At 55.1% G+C, this 22,159-nt stretch overlaps 1 protein-coding gene across 2 annotated transcripts; it reads right to left on the reverse strand.

The window, feature by feature from the left end:
• Nucleotides 1-3,762: 3,762 nt before the first annotated feature.
• Nucleotides 3,763-21,777, reverse strand: MEF2B (myocyte enhancer factor 2B). 2 transcript variants are annotated; one of them, XM_032316777.1, is made up of 9 exons: nucleotides 21,552-21,777; nucleotides 7,955-8,037; nucleotides 7,211-7,414; nucleotides 6,097-6,231; nucleotides 5,494-5,641; nucleotides 5,192-5,325; nucleotides 5,005-5,098; nucleotides 4,732-4,843; nucleotides 3,763-4,439 (listed from the first exon to the last, which is right to left on the reverse strand). In XM_032316777.1, the coding sequence occupies exons 1-9, from the start codon at nucleotides 21,697-21,699 to the stop codon at nucleotides 4,214-4,216; spliced, it is 1,284 nt and encodes a 427-aa protein (XP_032172668.1). In that variant the 5' UTR covers nucleotides 21,700-21,777; the 3' UTR covers nucleotides 3,763-4,213. The 2 variants fall into 2 exon arrangements, with proteins under 2 accessions (XP_032172668.1, XP_032172677.1); XM_032316786.1 differs by lacking the exon at nucleotides 4,732-4,843 and having other exon boundaries at nucleotides 4,323-4,439.
• Between the last annotated feature and the right edge of the window lie 382 nt (nucleotides 21,778-22,159).

A 22,159-nucleotide genomic window follows, 5' to 3' on the forward strand; every position in this document is an offset into this window, starting at 1 on the left:
ACAGCCCATAGGACCAATTGTCAGGCTGTAGCTGGAGAAAACCACGAGGGACACGAGGTCGCTCGCGTTGCATGCTGGAAATTGTAGTTCGAAGACCGACGGCAAGATCAGGCACCCGTGGAGTCAGGACTCTCTGGTACCCTGTGTGGCTGCCCTCTCTGAGATTTAGTCTCCGAGCCTCTGCACCCATCTCGCAGGTCTGAGGCAAATTCACTCTCCCGCTGGAGAGTTCTGAGTGTGGAACTCCCCTGATCAAGAGCATTCGCTGGCTCCCACTGACTGGACTCCCAAGTGCTCATAGTCTCATAGTAAAGTCTCTACCTGATTTCATTCGGCCGCCAGCATATTGTATACACTAGAATACAGCTTGCCACTGGCCATGCTATCTGCAAATGCTATCTTTCATCTCAGAATACCTCCTTTCTCAATCTTTTTCATTTAGCAAAGCCTTATTCATTTCTATAAGTCAGGACTCTGATTGAACACACACACACACCCCAACTCAAATGGGCTCCAGCAAAAAAAGGGAAAATTTTGTGACAAAGAACTCTAAAAGCATAGTGAGTTTCAGGCATGGCTAGATCAAGGACAAAAAAAAAATGTCAGTCTCTAGAATCCAATATATTGTTTTTGAGGCTTGGAGGAAAGGGCTTCTAGCATGGGTACCTAAGTTTTTATGGATAAGTGTGTCTACCTGAATGTGGACATATATGTGGGTATGATGAGATGTCTGAGCTGTTTTTCTTTTTTTAACTTTTTAAAAGTTTTTTTTTCAAAGATTTTATTTGACAAAGATAGAGAGATCACAAGTAGGTAGAGCAGCAGGCAGAGAGAGAGGGGGAAGCAGGCTCGCCACTGAGCAGCAAGACCAATGTGGGGCTCGATCCCAGGACCCTGAGATCATGACCTGAGTCGAAGGCAGAGGCTTAACCCACTGAGCCACCCAGGTGCCCCTCCTTTTTTTTTTTTTTTTTTTGAGAGAGAGGGAGAGCAAGTGAGAGAGAGAGCTCGAACTGGGGGGAGGGGCAGAGGGAGAGGAACAAGCAGACTCCCCCCTGAGCAGGGAGCCCAATGTGGGGGCTCAACCCAGGATCCTAGGATCATGACCTGAGCCAAAGGCAGTCACTTAACTGAGTCACCCAGGCACCCTAGATGTCTGAGGATTTTTATGGGGCCTGTGAGAGGGGCCTATATAGTTGATTGCCTTGTCTCTGTGGGTGTTATTGGTTTTTTAGATTTTTTTTTGACAGGCAGAGAGCACAAGTAGGCAGAGGGAGAGTGGGAAGCAGGCTCCCCGTTGAGCAGAGAGCCTGATGCTGGGCTCAATCCCAGGACCCTGGTATCATGACCTGAGCTGAAAGCAGAGGCTTTAACCCACTGAGCCACCCAAGCACCCCTCTGTGGGTGTTTTTGTCTTTGTTTATGAGCACATGTGGATGTCTGTTTGCAGGGGATTCACTGTAGTTTTGGTCCTGTGGACTCAGAGTGTCCTATGGAGAGAAGATGGGTGACAGTTGTGGTGAGGGGCACTGGGATTTCCCTGGACCAACACGGTTCTGTGAGCCAATCTATGAATCCACGAGGGATTCAAGGAAGCTGGGATTTGGGAAGGGTGTCAGAGAAGGGGACCAAGAAAGAAAGGAGGGACATTTGCTGCAGGTCCTCCGAATACCAGGCTGGGAGGGGTTGCTGACACTTGTGCTCCTTCCAGTAGGTTGAAGTGGCAGAACGATTGTCTCCATTTCATTGACGCAGACACTGAGGCTCTGGGAGGCCCAAATCTCTACATGACACCTTGACCTCTCCTCCTGGACCCAGGGCTTATGAGTTTAGGTATCCCAGAGGCACCCATGCGGTGAACCACGGGAAATTCACACAGGCTGTCCTGATCTTCCCTCCAGCAGCTCCCCATCCTCCAGGTGATCCACAAGCTCTGGAGTTGACCTTGACTCCTCTCTCACCCATACGTGATCTGTCAGACCCTCCTGATGATGGTTCCACCTTCCAAGCGTAGCCAGTCTCACCAGCCCCATGACCTCCACCCAATCAACTTCCGTCTTATCCCCACTGCAGTCCCCAGCTCCCCAATCTCTGGCTTCCACCCCCACACCTCACCTCACCCCCCCCCCACAGTCTATTTTTCCCAGAGCAGCTTGAGGACACCTCTTAACACTTAAGCCAGACAATGTCCCTCCTTTGTTCTAAAATGGACACTCCTTCTCTCTACTCTACATTGGACGCGCATGTTATCTGTTCCACACTGGACACTCCTTGTTCTCTGTTCTCCACTGGGTGAATACACATTCCCTGTCCTGCACTGGGTACTCCATGTTCCCTGATCCCTCATAGACACTCCCTATGTCTGTCTGTATTCGCCTCCCAGCTTCCCTGACTACACTGAAGTCCACACTCTCATTCCACCATCTCTGTGTGTGATGCTCTGGAAAATGCATCTCTCAGGTTTCTGATTCCCGTGGCTGCATTTGTGCCACAATTCCCATGATGCTTTCAGCCAGTGACTGAGCTCCTGGGAGACTCAGGTTCCCTCTGATGGTGACAATGGCTCTGACTGACACCACCATGGTGTCCTTAGAAAGGCTGGCAGAGGACACTTTCACACAACCCTCACTGCTCCCCACCCTCCTCGGGCAGAGCCAGCAGCTGCAGAGCTGGAGTCTGGAAAAAGGTGTTTTCAGAAGCCAGTAGCCTGCTGCTCACTGACCTCTCGTGACCCAGGAGACCCCAAGCTGTACAGTATAATTATACATGTGCAGGCAATATGTGACACAGTCCTTTCTGAGTCCCCAGGCTCAGACCCTGAAAACATGTGATGAAGCCCCTGGAAGGCAAGAAGGATTTTACCTTTTAATTACTTTTTTTTTTTTTTTAAATTTTGAGGAGGGAGTACTTTTGAGCAAAGTTCGCTCTTGGGCGCCGCCTAATGGACGATGGCGAAAGTGCAGTCTCCCAAGATGGGCATGCAGAACCACACCCACCCGCCCATGCCCCCCAACCCGGAGTCTTTGAAATCAGCCCACATTTTTAGGAACTCGACACGGGGCACTTAACCTGTGGGCACTGACTTCAGGGGCTGGTCTGGCTTCCTGTTCCCCGTGAAGGTGAGATCCAGAGGCTGAGAAGGGACCCTCTCCAGCCTTGCCTCCATTTTATCCAGCCAAGGCTTGGGACAGGAAATATTTCTAGGGGTGGGGGTCAGAGCAAGAGACATGGTGGGCGACAGGGGCAGACAGAGTGAAGGGGTGGGAGCAACTCAGGAGCTCGGAAAGGTCAGGGATTAGATCTGAGTGCTATAAACATTCCACGAGACAACCTCGGGGATGACTGGACGGAAGAACTAGACGGAGCTCCTTCTGGTTCCTGGACACCCATCTGCGCTCAGGATACCCGCCAGAGTGGGAGGAGTTTGTGCCCCTCCCCCCGACAAGAGTGGGTAGATAAACGCCCGGCTCCCTCCTGCCTCTGGCGGATCGAAATTGCTGGGTCAAGGGATCAAGGGATATGCCCATTAAAAGATGAATCGTGTAGTGACCGCTCCCAGCCGGCAGGTAGGTAGCGCAACGTTCAAGACTCGCAACTACTTGCTGCAAGCGATCGCAACCCAGCCTGGGAACTTGCCCTTGAGCACACGACTGGACACCCCCAGAGGCTAGTAGCCCAGCCTCTAGCCCCTGGAGTGGAACCCCTATAGGTGCGCACTCTAAGCCCCCCCACCCCTGCTGCCCAGTGGACCCAGGGACGGAAGAGGTGGGCAGCGACGCCCACGGAGTCACCTGCTTGCTGGCGCCCCCTGCAGGGCTCCTCTCTGTCACATCCCTAACCCTCAACTGCCTTCCTCCGGGATACCCACCTTCGAATCCTAGTCTCAGGATAGGATTCTGGAGGGGGGTACCCCAAACCGTGACAAGGCAAGACTGAGATTTCTTGGGAACAGATGGGAGGACCCGCATGTGGTGGTGGCTCTGAGCAGCGACAGCTAGTTTCGTCCATGGACACCATGAGCGTTTTATTGGTGGATACACACACAGGAAAGGGAGAAGGGAGCCCCCCGACCGTGGATCCGAACTCCAGGCCCTCACTTTGGAAGGACGTAACTGCTGGCTCTTCTCTAACGAGGCGGGGAGGGAGACTGGGACCCCACGTGCCCTCACCCAGCCCTGCGTGGGAGGAAGGACTGGTGCCATCCCTGGGTCCACTATCGAGCCCAGCCGTCGGCTGTGGGCAGCCGGCGCAGGGGGGGCCCGGGCCGTAGGGGCTCTGCCAGGGGCCGTGACAGGAGCAAGGGATAGGGGAAAGTCTTGGGAAAGTCGCCGGGGCCCCCGGGGGCCGGCGACAGGCGTTCGGACTTGATGCTGACTGGGGGGGTCGGCGGGGAGGCGCCACGGGCGGGGGGACCCTCCTCACTCAGGCTACGGCTCCCACTGCAGGGAGAGACAGAGAAAGAGAAGGAGGGCTGTAAGCTCAGCGAGGAAGGGAGGGAAGCCAGGGAGGTGGTATGGCAAAGGCTCGGCAGGAGGACCTTGGGAAAGGAGGGGGTGGCAGTCCCTCTTGGGGTTTCCAAAATAGCCACTCATCCCACCAAGAACAGACGGCAGGGGCTGAGTGTAGAACCAGGAGTGGCCACCAGAGGTCAGCAGTGGCTAGGGCTTGGGAAGATTGGGAGGGGCCACACAGCTAGGGAGGGGAGAAAGGAGGGACAGTTGGGGCACTTACCTGGGCTGGGGTGGGGCGGCTGGGGGCCCATCACCCCTCGAATGCTGCCAGGGGGCCAGGGTGGGGGGCTGAAGCAGGCCAGGGGGCGGAGGGGGGTCTCCCAGACCATATTCTGGAGGGTAGGAGGAAAAAACTGAGGCCTTGACCTCAGGGAGACCCTTGCCCAAGCTTTTCCCATCCCATCTGGTGGATGGGGAAATGGTGACCCTCACCCCCAGAAGTCAAGTGTATGGATACCTCCCAGGGCAGGGTACAATGGGGGGTGGTGTATACCTGGGGGACCTGCCGGGAGGAAGGGGAAACTCCCGAGTGGGGGTCCTGGAGCTGTGGCGGAGCATGGACTCTGTAGGCTACCGTAGAGGCCTCTCTGTGGGGAGACAGGGTCAAGTGGAAACTGAGGCCCACACCCACGCCATCCTGCCCTCCCCCATCAGCCCTGCCACACTTCCCCCTCACTCACTGAGGTGCTTAGTCCCCCTCGGGCCCCCGCCAGGCTTCCAGGCAGGTCAGGCCTCCGCCCGTCCGCTGCTAAGTACAGGGGCGGTGGTGTCTTGCTGGCAAGGTGGCTTGGTGAGAAGAGAGGGTGTGCCAGGCCTGAGGAGCAGGAAACCCCGAGAGAGGGCATGTGGCCATGTCATCAAATGAAGTTTGAGGTCCAGAGGTAATACACACAGACAAGCAGGGCCTGAACCAAGATCCCCCTTACAGGCCCCCCTGGGATTCCCACCCCCTTTTGCCCCAGGGCCTATGACCCATGCTCACCTGGGGGCCCAGCTTTGGGGGCTGCTGGCCGGAAAGGGGATGGGCGGCTCTGGGCAGGAAGGGCCTCCCCAAGCCCACTGGGGTCGCAGCCTGGGGGAGGCAGGGCCCCATATACCATGTCCGGGCTGGGCATCGTAGGGGCTGCAGGCTGCAGAGAATGGGATTGGTGGAAGAACATGGAGATAAGGACATCAGATCCAAGACAGAAAACCAGGGGCTAGCCTCTGCCTCCTGAAACCCTTCCTATGCTTCTTTCTGGCTCCTTCCACAAGATGGAAGGAACCTGTGTTTGGTGCTGTCACTCCTCAACAGCTAGGCCCAGAGCTGAGGCTTCTTATTCAGCGTGGTGTTGACACTGAGGGGGCTTCCCAGGGTGTTTGATGAATCAAAGAAATAAAGAAGGAAAGAAACGGCTGTCCACTGAACCCTTATTCATCCTTCAAAGCCCCAACTATAATGACAACTCCTCCAGGAAGCCTTCCCATTCTGCCTAGGCAGAGACCAGCTCCCTAACTCTAGGTCCCTGTCTCAGTCTCAGCCTTGACCATTTGGGTCTAGGAGGTGAGGGAGTGCCCCATCATCGTGGTGCGGGAAGTCACTTACATAGAGCCGGGGCCGGGGCAAGGCTGGGTCACCCCCGTCACCTGCCAACCTCCGCAGCTTCTCTCCTGGCCCGTCAGGCCCTTCATCGGGCTCCAGCTCTGGTCCATCGAGGCCCACACCCCTCCTCTTCAGTGTCTGTAGAGAGGGGAGAAAATATGGTGACCCTCCCCTCCCCCATCCTAGCCAGGGAACCTGGTTCTTTGGGAGAGGGAGGAGACCTACCCCCCCCCCAACCTCTGTGGGCGGACCCGCTGGAGTGCAGGCAAATCCCATTGACCAAAAACCCCGGTGAGTTATCATCTAGCAAATTCCAAATGTGTGTGACAAAGGGACTGTCCTGCCCTGGGACCAGAGAGGCCCAGGTCACACAGTGGGGGCCAGGATCCACCAGCCCTGCTGGCGCTGTCCTAACTCTCCTCCTGAATATGACCCTGGTGCCTCCATTCCGCGCTCGAGCATAGCCTCCACGCCCCGCATGCAACAGGTGTTTCGTAAATGTTGGAGGACAACTTTCTAGGCTTTCCTGAGCTGCCTCCCCCAGACCTGCACAATCCTGGACCCCTGCCTCTTCTTTGACCACTCCTCCCCACCCTCCTGAAACATTAAGGGGGCTCCACGCACAGCCCTAGGCCTGCTGGTCTTTCCGTCTCTGTGGCTTTGGCTTCCCATCTTGGGAAAAGATTCCCATTTCCAAAGGGAAGTGATCTCGCCCATCCTGGATGGCAGGTGTGGGGGATGAATCAGCACCAGGCTGCCTCTTTCTCCTGGGGACACAGCAGCTCAGACAAAAATACTCCTGGCCCTCAGTGAGGTCTCCCTTGCTTCGATGTGCCCTTTATTCTGTTTCTGCCCTCGCCAAACAGGGGACAGGATTTAGTGAGATGAGCTGTGTGCAGGGCATGCCGTGGAGCCCTCGATGCCCGGTTATAGGTGTTTTTATCTCTACAGTGGGGGCAGATGCCCCTTGGAGGGACCCCACATTGCCTCAAACCTTTTACCAGCAGCAAAGCTAGATTGCAACACTGGTCTTTTGTGCCAACCCAGAGTCCCTAGGCTCGGAGCGAGCGCCGGGAGCTGGACATCAGGGTGCTGGGGAGGAGGGCCCCAGGGGTACCTCGAGGATGTCGGTGTTGGTGCGGCTCTCGTGGGGCTCGCTGTACTCCGTGTACTTCAGGAGCACGCGGTCCATGTCTGTGCTGGCATACTGGAAGAGGCGATTGGCGCTGTTGAAGATGATGAGGGCGATCTCACAGTCGCAGAGCACGCTCAGCTCATAGGCCTTCTTCATCAGCCCGAACTTCCGCTTCGTAAATGTCACCTGGAGCGGGGACCCACAGGCAGGGTGGGAGGAGACATGGATTGGGCGTGGCAAGGAGGAGAGGGAGGGGCCAACTGTTCCCCGATCATGCCTCAAGATTCTGTCGGGCTTTGTGCATACTGTCCGTTCTGACTATACTGCTCCCCCACTTTCCACTTCTCAACTGGGAAAACTCCTATTGGTGCTTCAAAACCTAGCCTGAATATCCTCTCCTTTGGGAAGTTTTCCTGGGTCTCCAGGACAGGGCCCACATTCCCTCTTTGGGCTTCCTCTGTTCTGTGCCTCCCTCTGGACCAGCCCTCTGAGTTGGGTGGGTTTGTGTCAAGTGTCATCTCTCCTATGACTGGGGCTCCCGTCATCAGGGAGAATAAATGAATAAATCAGCATGAAAATGAGCAAATGTTATATCTCAAACCCCAGGCACCACCTCAAGGCTCCCCATTCCCTCGCAGTTCCCCCAAACGGACAGGCCTTTGCCCAGGCTCGGTCCAGTGCCAAGAACAACTTTCCCCCAGCCGCTTTTCCACCCAGTGAACTCACCTGCCGATTCCTTTGGTCCAGAATGCGTGAGATCTGGATTTTTTTCCTCCCCATTGTGCCAGGCTGGGTGGAGCTACCTTGGCCTTGGGGGGAAGGAAAAGAGAACAGAGTGGGTGGGTGGAAAGTGAGACCAGGTACCCAGCCTCCCTTCTGTCTTCCACCTGCCCCTGCCAAGCACTGAGAAGGGAGATGACGGGGATCATCAAGGCAGTGTGGCAGTCCCACAGTCCCCACTCAACCAACCCCAGATGCAGCAGGTGCTCAGTGAATTCCACATGAAGAGAAGGCTAACCGAGGGCAAAGGGTCGGGATATAGATGCCCCACCCTTGGCCCTAAAATGAAACAATCTTGTAATTGTGGGACCTTGGGGGACCTTGACCTTCCTAAGCCCCTCGGTGTGTGCAATGGCTTAACAGCGTCATGCACAGCCCAGTGTTGTTGGAAGATGAAATGAGCTAGCCCATGGGAAGTATTCACATCCACCCAGCATACAGCAGGTGCCACATATGTCCTGCTATTATGAATACTGGCAACAGCCTAAAAGCCCTTGATGGGCCCCACTGGATGGACATCTGAGGCCCATACCTGGTGGCGCTCAGGAAACATTGCTCACTGAATGACTAATCTCGAGCCATTGGAAAAAACAAAAACAAAAACCCGGTCTGCACACCGGACACTGGGAAGCCATTCAATCCTGTAACAGCTCCCCAACAAGCAAGATCGAGGGCTGTGGTTCCCAGAAAACGTATTTAAAAATTGCATCGAGAGTAGAAAAAAGACTCGAAGGAAATGAGCAAGATAAGAGTCACTGCTGGGTGGAAATTTATGGGTGAAGTTTCCCCCCTGTTAAAAAAAATTTAGATGCAATTCACACCACCTGAAGTTCACCAGTTTAAAGTGTGCAATTCAGTAGCATGGAGTGTGTTCACAACATTGCACAAACACCACTCCAGCTAGCTCCTGAAAGTTTCCATCCCCCCAAAAGGAGAACCCATGCATATTAACAGCCACTCCCTATCCTCCCTCCCCAGCCCGTGGCAACCATGGCTCTGCGGTCTCTATGGACTGGTGCATGCTAGATGTTTCATAAATGAAATCATACAATGTGTGAACGTTGGCCTTTTTTTTCCCGCCCTTTTCAATTACCTGAATTTTCTAACTTTCCCCTTTCAGTGATTATAGATTACATTCATTTAAAAAGAATTGGGGGCACCTGGGTGGCTCAGTGGGTTAAGCCTCTGCCTTCAGCTCAGGTCATGATCTCAGGGTCCTGGGATCGAACCCCACATAGGGCTCTCTGCTCAGTGGGGAGCCTGCTTCCCCCTTTCTCTCTGACTGCCTCTCTGCCTACTTGTGATCTCTCTTTCTCTGTTAAGTAAAGAAATAAAAAATCTTAAAAAAAAAATAAAATAGAAAGAATTGGGGCCCTGGGTGGCTCAGTCAGTTAAGCATCGCCTTTGGTTCAGGTCATGATCCCAGAGTCCTGGAATCGAGTTCCACCTCAGGCTTCCTGCTCAGCAGAAAGCCTGTTTCTCCTTCTGCCCCTCACCCTGCTCGTTCTCTCTCTCTCTCAAATAAATTAAAAAAAATATTTAAAAAAATAAAAGAATAACAGGGGGGATACCTGGGTGGCTCAGTCTATTGAGCCTCTGAGTCTTTTCCTTTCCCCTCTCTTTTAAAGATTCCATTCATTTATTTGACAGAGAAAGGGAAAGCCCAAGCAGGGTGAGCGGCTGGCAGAGGGAGAGGGAGAAGCAGGACCTCCACAAAGCGGAGAGCTGGATGGGGGGCTCGATCCCAGGCCTCTAGGATCATGACCTGAGCCGAAGGCAGACACTTAACTGACTGAGCCACCCACGTGCCCCAAGCACCTGACTCTTGATTTCGGCTTGGGTTCTGGTCTCAGGGTCCTGGGATCAAGCCCTGTGGGGCAGGACGGGGGCGGTAGGTTGGGGGCAGGTGGTTGTGCTTAGCAGGGACTCTGCTTGAGGATTCTCTCTCCTTCTCCCTCTGCCCCTCCCCCCACAATGGATAAATGAATCTTAAAAAAAAAAAAAACATAAACAAGGGGCGCCTGGGTGGCTCAGTGGGTTAAAGCCTCTGCCTTCGGCTCTGGTCTTGATCTCAAGGTCTTGGGATCGAGCCCTGCATCGGGCTCTCTGCTCAGCAGGGAGCCTGCTTCCCTTCCTCTCTCTCTGCCTGCCTCTCTGCCTACTTGTGATCTCTGTCTGTCAAATAAATAAATAAAATCTTTAAAAAAAATACATAAACAAGAATAACAGGTTGGAGTAGGTCCCTAAAAGGACCTCAAGCATAGAGCTCACACTGGGATTTGAGCCTGAGGTCAGCTAGAGAGAAATGCTGCACCCTTCTCACGAGGACCTCTCTAGAAGGGTGCTCAGGGTGAGAAGGGAGAGCTTGTGGAGGGCAACATGTCCCCCAGACAGGCAACATAGTGGGCTCCAGGCCTTCCCCAGCTCTCCCCATGCCGGGCTTCTTGGAATGAAGGAGGCACATTGCCCGTTGTAGAGCACACCTCCCACCACACGGACAGCCTCCCCAAGACATCCAAGACCCCTTCCACCACGTCTCCGACCACATGACCTCCTGGCACTTCTCATGTCACAGGTGACTGAGGCTTTAGGCGGGTGGCCTGCCCAGGGTCAGGCGGGCCTGCTGGCAGATCCCAGATAGCCTCTGACCCATAGGGCAATCTTCAGCAAGGCAGGCCTCTCCCTAGGCCTCAGTGCGCTGGTCTGGGTATGAAAGGGGTTGGGTATGAAATACAGAGCACCTGACACGAGGCCTGGGAATGAGCTCTTGGGAAGTGGAGGAAAACGTAGGTCCATCTCCAGGAGCAACCATACCTGCTTCCCAGACTCCCCCCAAGGGTCTGGGTGGGACTCCCCCTGCCCCTCACTGTCCCAGAGTCCCAGGCCCAGTCCTGTTAGATACTGTCGTATTTGGCTTGCTGTGTGATCCCAGGTGTGCCCTCTACTCTCTCTGGTCTGGGTCTCTGAGCAGTCACAACCAGGCAGAGCCAGGACCCACGGGAACCCCAGCCCTGGCCCCCCAGCTCCAGCTCAACTTGCTAAATTTAACTTCCCAGGCTAATTTTACTCCCTGGCCGGAATCGGGTGCGTTCCCACGGCTGGGACGTGTTGCCCCAGCCCTGACAGGTCCCTGGGGACAGAAGGGGGGCACTGGTCCGGAGGTCCTGGTGCCAAGGTGACTCCGGAAATGCCCCCGTGCCTGGGGTCCCATGGGAACATGGGACTCAGACATGAATCTCCGGGCCTGGCAGATCTGAATCTGGACCTTTCTCAATCTGTCCCCGGTTTAGACAAGGACATCCTGGCCAGGGCAGGGTTCACATAATGAGGGAGATCCATGAGCCAAAGGCTGGAGCGGTGGGTCTCTTTGAACTGAGACCTAAGAGCCAAGACAGGAAGTGAGTTCCAGGTAGAAGGAGGGGCAGGTGCAAAGGCCCTGAGGGAGGGCAAGACATGGTAATGAGGCTAGAGCAAGGTGGCCAGGGGTAGAGGCCACAGAGATCACTCTGGGTCTTCTGATCTGTGAGGAGGACTATGTGTTTTGGTCTAAGTGACAGAGAATGAGAGGGTTTTGAGCAAAAAGGGATGGGGTTTTGATTTATCATTTATGAGCTTAGCCACAGCTGCCATGGGGAGCAGGACTGTTGGGGGCCGGATGAGAGAAGACAGGAGACTTGAGGGGAGACCAGGGCTGTGTCCATCAGGGGAAGAGACTAGGGGTGATACCCCCTCTGTTCTAGGCCTACAGCATACACTTTAAGTCACTGTACTCCAGGGGTCTTTGGTTCCTCCTGAAGCCACCAGATCCTCTGCCATCTCTGGGGCCAGGCCTGACAAATGCAGATGGGCTCATGCAGGGGCTTGACTCTTCCGAACTTCAATGACTTTGGAACCCCCAACCCTCACCCAAGAACCGAAGTCATCCCCAATTCTGGCCCTTGAGCGATCTACCCAACATACAGCTCTGATCGTACCCTCTTCCTGCTCACACACGCTTCATGGCTCTCCTCTGTCCTCAGGAGAAGTTTCTAGTCCCCAGCCTGGCATTTGAGGCCCTGCCCCAATCAGCCCCTGCCCATCTTAATCTACCTTCAGCAAAATGACTGCCTGGAAAGCTTTTTTATTTTTTCACTTGGCCAACTCCTATTCACACTTCAAAACCTGGCTCAAAAAATTCATTCCTCTAGGAATCCTTCCCTGCCCTTACTCTGGACTCCTACAGCTCCCAAACTTCCCCTCCAGTTTTGACCCCATGGGACCACGGGTGTGTATATCCAGCTCTGTCTCCCTCAGACTGGAAGTCCCGCAGGCCCAGATTTAGTGAATGGAGCAGGTCAAGAGAGACTCTGAACTCCCCCCAGCCTCCCTCAACAACTTCCTCTCAGACTCCCCCAGCTGACTCCCTACCCAGAAATACATGGGCATGCAAATCCAGTCACTCAGCGTTGACCTGTCTCAGGCCCAGGTGTGAAGGGCCAGCCAAGGAATGCGGAGGCGAAGGCCCAGGGTGTGCATATATATTTGTACTCACATGCAAATCCCCACCGAGCCGCAGACAGACCCGGTGGCCTGTTCTCCAGATGTTGGCGTGATCAGAACTGCTGGGGGGAGGTGGCAGCACATGCTGAATGTGCCAGGCACGAGGGGGGAGGCCTCTTCTGTGCACACATCCCCCCCTCCACCCTCATGACAGCCAGCTAGGAGGCAGAGAGCTCGTGGCATCTGCCCAGCAGAAGAGCAAAGAGATGGACCCATTGACCCAAGAAAGGAGCAGCAAAGAAGGGCCAGGAGAAATCCAAGAGGGCATCTCAGAGGAGGAAGCATGTGGTTGGGCCTTGATGGACAGGTTGAATGGGGGTCTGAGCAGATGGGAAGGGGGTGGGCATTTGAAGCCAAGAGTCTGGCACCTGCCTACCCTTTTCTTCATACCCTCATTCTTAGCATGTAGGAAGTATCAACCATGTGCCAACCCCTGCGATAAGCTGATCACAGAAGACGTAGAAAGTTTAAGTAGCCCAATGACCATAGAAGAATAGAAAAGTGACTCAAGACCTACCATTAAAAGGACAATAGGCCCACATGGTTTTATGGCTTTTATCAAACCTCAAAGGAGAGGGAAACGCAATGTTATTGAAACTAACTCAGACCATTGCAAGCAATGAGAATTGCCCAAGTCATTTTTATGAAAAATCCTGTATGTCAGAATCTGACTAAGTCCAGAAAGAGATGTATGAACCATGAAAGGAGCAATGGGAATCAGGGATTTCAGGAAAGACCTCTCTGAAGAGGTGAGATTGGAACTGAGAGCTGAAGCACAAGAGCGGCATCGAAGCAAGGGAAGAGCCCGTCATGCAAAGACAGCCTGGGGTGAGGTGGGGGGGAGGGGGCACGGGGAGGGGAGGGGGGATGGGTGGGGGAAGGGTGGGGTGGGGGAGGGTGTTTCTGGCAGGGGGATCTCCAAGGGCAAAAGTCCGAAGCAATCAAGAGTTTGGTATTTTATTTTTATTTTTTAAGATTTTATTTATTTGTCAGAGTGAGAAAAGCACAAGTAGGAGGAGCAGCAGGCAGAGGGAGAGGGAGAAGCAGGCTCTCCGCTGAGCGAGAAGGCTGATAGAGGACTCCATCCCCAGACCCTGGGATCATGACCTGAGCCAAAGGCAGATGCTTAACTGACTGAGCCACCCAGGCATCCCAGGAGTTTAGTTTTAAGTTTTAAAACATTTTTTTTAAAGTAGGAGTTTTTTTAAAAAAGCAGGAGTTTTAAAGCATTTTTAAAAGATTTTTTAAATTTATGTATTTGAGAGACAGAGATCACAAGTAGGCAGAGAGGCAGGCAGAGAGGTGGGGTGGGGGAGCAGGCTCCCTGCTGAGCAGAGAGCCTGATGCGGGGCTCGATGTGGGGCTCCATGTGGGGCTCGATGTGGGGCTCGATGTGGGGCTCGATGCGGGGCTCGATCCCCGGACCCTGAGATCATGATCTGAGCCGAAGGCAGAGGCTTAACCCACTGAGCCACCCAGGCGCCCCTGGAGTTTGGTATTTTAAAAGAAATCACAGAAGATTCTATGGCTGGACAGCACGACAGTGGGAAGAAGGGAGAAGCATGAAGGACGCCGGTGGGGAAGATTGTGAGGGTCAGATCACATAGGGCCACAGTGAAGACAGTGGGCTTTACTCGGAGGTCAATGAGGAGCCGTGGGGAGTTTGGGGGGCAGGGGGGTCGGGATATAATTTTACAGTTTGAAAAATCCCCTTGCGCTCTCTTACCTGGCCGGTGGGAGGGGGAAGAGGTGGAGCCACTCTGGAAATCTATCTGGTGTCTACTAGTAAATATCCGTCTTCCCTATGACCAAGCAGTCTCTTTGCTCAGTATTCACCCAAGAGAAACGGGTCCGTATTTTACCGAAGGACACAGATAAGAATGTTTTCAGAAGCTCCATTCACCCTTGCCCCGAGCTGGAACCCACCCAGATGCCCTCCCTGGGAGAATCGGCTACTATTCTCCACTAGACTCCACAATGGACGACTACGAAGCCCAGTAAAAGGAAGCATTCCCGCTCGGTGCAACCGCATCCTGGACCTCCCAGATGGCGGGCCCTCCCCACAGTGCTGGACGAGACAGCGGGGACACACCGTGTAATCCCATTTACATGAAGTTCCAGAAGAGGCAAAATTTCCTTACAGTGATGAGGGTCAGCTCAGTGGCCATGCCGGGCAGGCGCTGTGGCACGGCTGTAGGAGTTGCCGGGGCCGCTCACACCCTGGCCCAGAGTCCAGGCACTCAGACATGCTTAGTTTGTGCAGATGTGTTAGCCCTACTCTGATGATTGGTGCCTTTTTCTCTCCATGATGTATCTCAATCAAAAGGTTTATTATTATTATTATTATTATTAAAGCATCCCCCGGGGCGCCTGGGTGGCTCAGTGGGTTGAGCCTCTGCCTTTGGCTCAGGTCATGATCCCAGGGTCCTGGGATCAAGCCCCGCATTGAGCTCTCTGCTCAGCGGGGAGCCTGCTTCCTCCTCTCTCTGCCTGCCTCTCTGCCTACTTGTGATCTCTGTCAAATAAATAAATAAAATCTTTTTTAAAAAAATAAATAATAAAAAGCGACCCTTTTCAAGGATGCTGTGGGGAGTAGCATCTGAGAAGGAGGAAAGTGACAGGGAGAGGCTGGGGCAGGTGTCCAGGTGGGAGACGAGAGGCCTGAACGGGGTTGGGGGGTGGGGCAGAAGCAGAAGAATCCTTTGTCAGGGAAAAGGCCGGGATGCACTGGTGGCATCTATGAGGGCTGGGAGAAGAGCCCAGCTCCCAGGCCTGAGCACTGTGCAAGCAAAGAACTGAGAAGACACAGGACGGTTCCATGAGTGCCCAGAGCACCAGAAACTCTCTTCAGCTGTCCCTGTGGTCACTAAGACGATCAACAAACATGTCTGGGGTCCTTCAGGCTATAGCACGTCACCTCTTTGACTTGGTGAGGCCTTTTAGCACCTCGGTGATGGAGATACGGGAGCTGGAAAGAATACCACCATTGGTATTCTTGCCCCCACTGACCCTTTACCATGGTGCACACCCTGTCTGAGGACTCAGTTTTCTCACCTGTAAATGGGGGTGAGACTCCTTCTCCCCCACCAGCTGGAGAGGGCGGGGTGGTGGATGGCTCTGCTGAACTTGTCTTCTGGCCCTTCCAGAAGCCAGAAGGAAGAAGGGCCGGGCCTTGGAGCTGGGGGCGCTGAGTCAGCATGCCATCTTGGAAGACGACAGTGACACACACACAGCGACAGGCTGGGTGACATCAAGCCCCCATAAAATGGGTCACAGAATTCTGACCTCAAAGGCCTTGTGGGGAGGGTTTGAGAGAAAAGACCAGGAGCCAGTCAAGTTCCCCTTCTTGGCTCCCAGTGGGGCATAAATGGGGGGATGAGTGGCACAGTCACGCTGCCCGACCCCGGAGCCCGGAGGCCACAGCTTGGCGGAGCACCCGGACCCAGACCCGGGACAGGAGGAGAGGAAAGGAGAAGTGAGAGGCAGGTGGGTGGCGGTGGGGGGGGGAGGGGAGGGCCCACGGGGACTGGCGAAGCGGGGAGGGGGCGCTGCTCCTGGGCGGCCACAGCGAATCAGGCCTGGAGCCCCGCCTCACGCAACCCAGCAGCTGGTTTCATCACCTGTTCCCCAAGTACCTCATTACAGGAGACAGGAAGAGCCCCTTGGAAAGCTGGGACCCTCCCCCTCCCCTCTCCTGAGGGCTCAAGCTGTTCTGACCCCAGCTGCCAGAGACCCTCCCCTTCCCAGCAGGGGCCCTGGGCCTGCCTCCTACCCTGGGGGCCTGGGGAGATGGTGCCCCAAGTGTGGGGGGGCCTCTGTGGATGACCTAGGGGCTGATTCAGCCCACAGTAGTCCCCGAGGGCAGGTGGGCTCTGGCAGTGACTCTGGTGTGGCCAAACTTCTGTGGGCCTCAGTTTCCTCCACCAGGAAATGGGAGAGTCAGGGCTACCTTGCTGAGCTGGGGTAGGGGGGCTGGGGAGGGCGCTGCTGGGGCTTCCGAGTAGGTCCTCTATAGATACTGGTTCCCTCCTTCCCCTGTGCAGCCAGCTTTCATGGTCACATGGTCACCTCTGCTTGGTCCTGGGAGGTGCCCAGATCTGAGCAAGCGCCCTGGGCAGACTAGGCAGGGGGGCTGAGGAATAGGGGGACAAAGAGAAAGCCCATTCCTCAAATGGACAGATGCAGGTAGGGAGATGCCCCAAACACATGCAGAGCCCCTCAAAATCCACAGAGATCTCCTGGACACATGTATCACCCTCCAACACAGTAGATCCCTCCATACAAAAGTCCCCAGAAGACATGCGGCTCCAAATACACAGGGACCCCCTTAAGCCCAGGCAGCTTTCCAAACACACATATCCTTAAACACTCAGAACGTGCTGCACGTGCAGACCCCCAAGTACATACAGACCTCTCCAGACGCTGAGCCCCCAACACATTCTAATTCCCCAAATGCACACAGACTCCCCAATACACGCAGACACCGCTCAGCATACCATGCCCCCCCAAAACATGCATGCTTCTTGTCCATTTCCTGTAGAGCCACAGACACAGGTAGGGCTCCCAGCCCTGCGGCGGTAACAATGCCCAACCCACCGGCTTCTGGAAGCACAGTGGTCAGCAGCTCCAGGGGAGGGTGGGGGGCTGGGGAGTCTGTGGGAAGTGAGCATCTAAGGGGGGGCCACATATCTGGAAGCCTCATGTGGCTCTGAATCCCAGAAACTGAGAATGTTCCAGTTGGAGAAGGCCCTTCAGGGCCCCTTGTCCATGAGGCCCTCTGATATTCATGGGGAAACTGAGGCCCAATGGGGTCCCTCAGACCTCCCCTCCCAAGGTCTGCTCCTAGAAGGCCGTGTGCTGAGAAGCCGGGACTGTGGCTGTGAACCTGGCCAGACCACAGTGTTATAATTCTCAGCTCCACGGCACATTCACTGCCTGATGTGCTTCAAGCCTTAGTTTCCCCATTTGTACTCTGAGTCCCTGGGAGCCCCCCAAGTGTCCACCCACCTGTCCCTCCTCTTTAGAAAGGCCTCATCTACCAGCAAATTCCCAGTACCCCTTCTGCCCCTTTTCGGGCATCTGACACATTTCCACCACCGGGCCTTTGCCCAGGCTGGGCCTTTCCCTGGGGCCACCACCCTTGCCAGGTTTGCCCAGGTCTGAGGAGCTGCTCCATGTCTTTTAAGACCAGGCAGAAATCCCTTTTTCTGGAGGTGCCCCTCTTCCCAGAGGACAGTCACCTCTCCCTGAGGCACTCGGCCCCACTGGAACCTTTCTCTGCTTCTTTGCTACTTTCTTTGAGGCTCATGCTGCCCCACTCGGATGTCCGCTCGGTGAGGGCAGGGACGGAGCCCTCCCGGCCCAGTGCCCGGCACACAGTAGGCCCTCAGTCACCCTTCCTTGAGTGGATGAGAAAACTGCTTAATCAACAGAAACGTGGACAACTGGTTCAGTTTTCTTTCAAAGGCCCCGTGGCCACTAAAATAAATTTGTGCCCTGCCCCCTTCCAGTTAGAGACCCTGCTCTAAACAGCCATTAGCACAAGAGCCAAGTGAGGGGTGCTCATGTTCCTCTCGGGCCCAGGGACTGACCCTCCATAGGTGTCAGTGTCCATCCAAAAAGGAAATCTTGTCTCTCATCTGGCAAGAAGGCCAAATTCTTTGACACAGCCACCGCAGAGAGAAGCCCACTACCCCATCACACCTTCCTGATGGGTTTGGGACCCTGACACTTGGAGCTGGGAGAGCCTTTACATTCAGAACCCAACCCTGCTGTCCCAGGTTGGAGTCCAGGGCCACCCAAGGCACCCGGTGATGTCCCCTGAGCCTTAGGGGCAACTGCAGGGACGGCCCAAGATTTCTCTCTCTTTGTTCCAGAGAAAGATCTCCCCATGGGACCCCAGAAATTCATCCCCTGAGGCCAGGGCCTCCCTGCTTGGGAAATTAGCACATCTGTCAGCGCTGGGCAGAAGGGACTCGGCCCATAGCCACGCAGACCCAAGACATAGCCATCCAAAGATGGGATCTTTGGGCATCCCTGGCCCCCACTCTCTTCCCCCAGAAATGTCTCAGAGTACACCAAGGGCAGGGGACACAGCGACAGGGACTGGACAGATCAAGCCCAGTGGGAGCGGGGACAACAGACACATAATCATGGCAGAGACAGAGGCCTTCAGGGAAGAAATTCAACAGGGGGAAGCAGGAGGGGTGAGTGGCAGGGGAGGGAGCTGCTTTGGACAGAGGGGTCAGAAGGGCCTTTCTGAAAAGGGGGCCCTCAAGGACTAGAGGACACCAGCCAGGTTGGGATGTGGGGGAGAGACCACCTGGCGGAAGAAATGGCAGGTGCAAAGGACCTGAGGTGGTCAGCTGCTGGTCAGCTTCCAGGTACAAGGCAGCCAGTGTGACTAAAGTAGGGGGGAGCCGATGGAGACAGAGGAGGGCATGGAGGCCACATGGGGCCTCAGGGGTGGGGATGAGAAGGTGGACTAGAGAGCAATGGGGAGCCACGGAGGGTGCACAAGGAGGTGAGAGCTGTGGTCTGATTCAAGGTTTTCAAAAGATACCATGTCTGCTGTGGGGAGAAGTCCTACTGGCACAGGAGGCCAGGACAGCATTTTGTGGAAGACAGGGAGGCTGTGGGTGTGGACAGTGGACAGGAGCAGTCCTGTGTCCACAGCCTGTGACTCCCTATGCCAACCGGCCTCAACTGCTCAGTGCTGAGGGCCCTGCCTTGATTCTGGCTGAACCTGGACCTGGAGGAGAGCAGGCCAGGAAAGCAGATAGTTTTGAGGCCTCCTAGGCCCTGGTAGAGGGTGGGGTGGGGATGGGCCTAGATGGGGCTTACAGGGATTTCCACTTGGTCACAGTTTGGATGGTACCTCCTATTATTGAGTGACTACTGTTTGCCCAGGCCTACGTGCCACTTTATTTACACACAGAACCTGTCTGACCCACAAACAGCCCAGTGAAGCGGAGATCACTGTCCCCATTTTATACAAAAGGAAGCAGTCTTCTCCAGGCCACATAGGGAGACCCCCACAGATTCTCACTCTAGCCTTGGCTTGTGCCCCAGAGCCATTCTGCCGCACTCCCAAATCCCCACCCTTGTATAGTCTGGGAAGTGAGCCTGAGGCATCAGGGGTCCAAGACACTCATTCTTAGGCCTGGGGCTGGTAACAGGGCAGCCTCATAGCTCCCAAGATGCAGGCCTAGGGAGACCCCCCTTTTTGGGGGTTGGGAAACAGGATCCAACCTGTGTGTGCACCCCACAGGAATTTAAGGGCAAGAACTGGGTTGAGCTCTCTGACCCCGAATGGGATCCCAGTATATGATAAATGCTCTGAAAAATAACATCTGTCTTCAGGTGCCTATGTTCCTCAAATCTTCTAGAAGGCTAGACCCCAAAGATTTCTACAAGCATTGCATCTGAGTTGGGGTGACAAATAATTTTAATTCCCTTTCCCCCCTTAATTTGCATTTTCCAGATGTCTGCCTGGTTGGCTAATGATTTAACAAAATAAATCATTAGTTGGAGGTGGGATGTAAAACTGAGCTCAACGCTCAGGTCACGGGGGCAGCTACAGAGCTCAGAGAGGTGCAGGGATCTCTCTGAAGTCACACAGAGAGGGGAGAGAGAAGACTAGGCCTTCATTCCTGGTTCTGTTCTCTCTGGATGGCAGAACGGCAGCCTTGAGCCCATACTTTCTCTGGGGGGCCTGTATGTCTCCACCTAGCCTCAGTCTTCCCTCCTACAAAGTGGGTACTTTAGACCAGATAAACAGCCTCCAGCTCCTGCAGGTGAGATCCCCGCTCCCCCCAGGCCCTCAATGTTCTAAAATTTCATTCCCTGGAAGTCAAGATTCACTCCTAGACTCAGGCAGGCAGTGGGAGGCAGACACGGGGACAGGAGGGAGGAAGGCCGACTTCTCCCAAAGCCCCTTTGACCTTTGCAATCAAACTCCACACACTTGTCCTTCCTGGTCTAAATACTGCTTTGAACCCAGTTTCTGTCACCCGAATAGTCTGAGAGCTCTCATGACTGGATGTCAAATGTCCAAAGGTCCTGACCTTCCCGGGTGAGGCTTCTGGGGCAGGCCAAGCATGGCCTCAGCTATTTCGGACTTCTCAAGTCTGCAACAAAGGGACCGAGGACAGCCAGGTAATCAGTCAGCCAAGTCTGCAGCCCCAGACCCTGGGAGAGGTGCAGGAGGTGCAGGGGACTCGAGTAGGGGGAGCATGACTGCGAAGGTAACAGAGTCACCAGCTTGTCATGTGCTGACAACCTCAGAGGGCTGTGACTATTGTTCCTATACCCATCTCCGGGATGGGGAAACTGAGGCACAGGGAAGCGCAGATCCAGACAGCTGTGCTGCCCACCCCCCCAGGTCTCCACACCTCCTATCCTGCCCCCAAGCTTCACAGGCACCTCGTGGGCCCAGCTGAGGCCCCCACACTCACAGCCTGAAGCTCGGACAAGGGTCCTGGCAGTCACATGCACACATGCAGAGTCACGCCACATGCAGGTGCAGGGCAGTAACACACAAGGGCACAGCCACAGCAGAGAGGCATGGGGTTGTGTACAAGGGCCCGGAGGATGTGCAAAAGGGATGCATTCCCGGAGAGGGGCACAGTCCAGCTCACAGACCAGACACACAACTCATAGACACGTAACAGGGGCCCAGGGCCCCACAACTTTGGACACGCAATTTTGTAAATGACATCAAAACCCTCAGACACGTGCCCCTTGGACACACAACCTCTCAGAAACACAACCCTTGGACTCGCAACCCTTTGGACACACCCCTCCCTTGGAACACAACCCTCAGATTCACACTCTTTGGCCATAACAGGACGCACAATATCTCAGACTCACATCCCGGGACGCACATCTCTTAAACACACACAACTCTCCAATGCACAGCAGCACACTCGGACTTCCAAAGCCCCCTAACCACAGGTGCCGTTCAGGTGACACCGCACAAACCACGGCCTGACGTGACACGCACCTGCTGGGCCCGGGGCCCTCTGGACGCTCGCGGACGGGTCTGGCAGCCGCAGCAAAGCGCTCCGAGCGCGGCGCGGCCACAGGTGCCTCCAGAATGGGCGGCCCCGCCCCCGCGGGAGCTGATTGGGTGGGGCGGTGAATATGTGCATATGGACCGTGATGGGCGGGCACTAGGGCGTGGCCCCGCCCAGGGAGTTCTGGGGACCGGACTCAGACCCCGGAAGACGCTGAAATGAGGAGGGCGTATAATGAAGAAAAGGGACTAGGGCGGGGGCTGGATCAGACCCGCGAGACTTCCCCCGCCCTCACTGTGGGCTCTGACCTTGCTACTGTGACCCTGACGCTAATTCGGACCTGGTCTCTAGTTCGGATCACTGCTAATCCCAACCCTAGACTTACGCTAAACTGAGTGAAATACAACTTGGTCCCGAGACCCTGAAGGCTGCAGGGGTGGTGCCTGGAAGCCACCATTGATCCTTGCTCTCACCCAAATGGAAGGACTGCAGAAAGTTGACTCTGGGGTCCCCGATGAGGTGCCCCTGTAGCCGAATGCTTGCTTGTTTCCTGTGTCCCCACAGGAGGGCAACAGACCCCTCTGGCTGCTGCGTG

This window comes from Mustela erminea, chromosome 1 (genome assembly GCF_009829155.1).
Source record: "Mustela erminea isolate mMusErm1 chromosome 1, mMusErm1.Pri, whole genome shotgun sequence".
Lineage (NCBI taxonomy): Eukaryota > Metazoa > Chordata > Mammalia > Carnivora > Mustelidae > Mustela > Mustela erminea.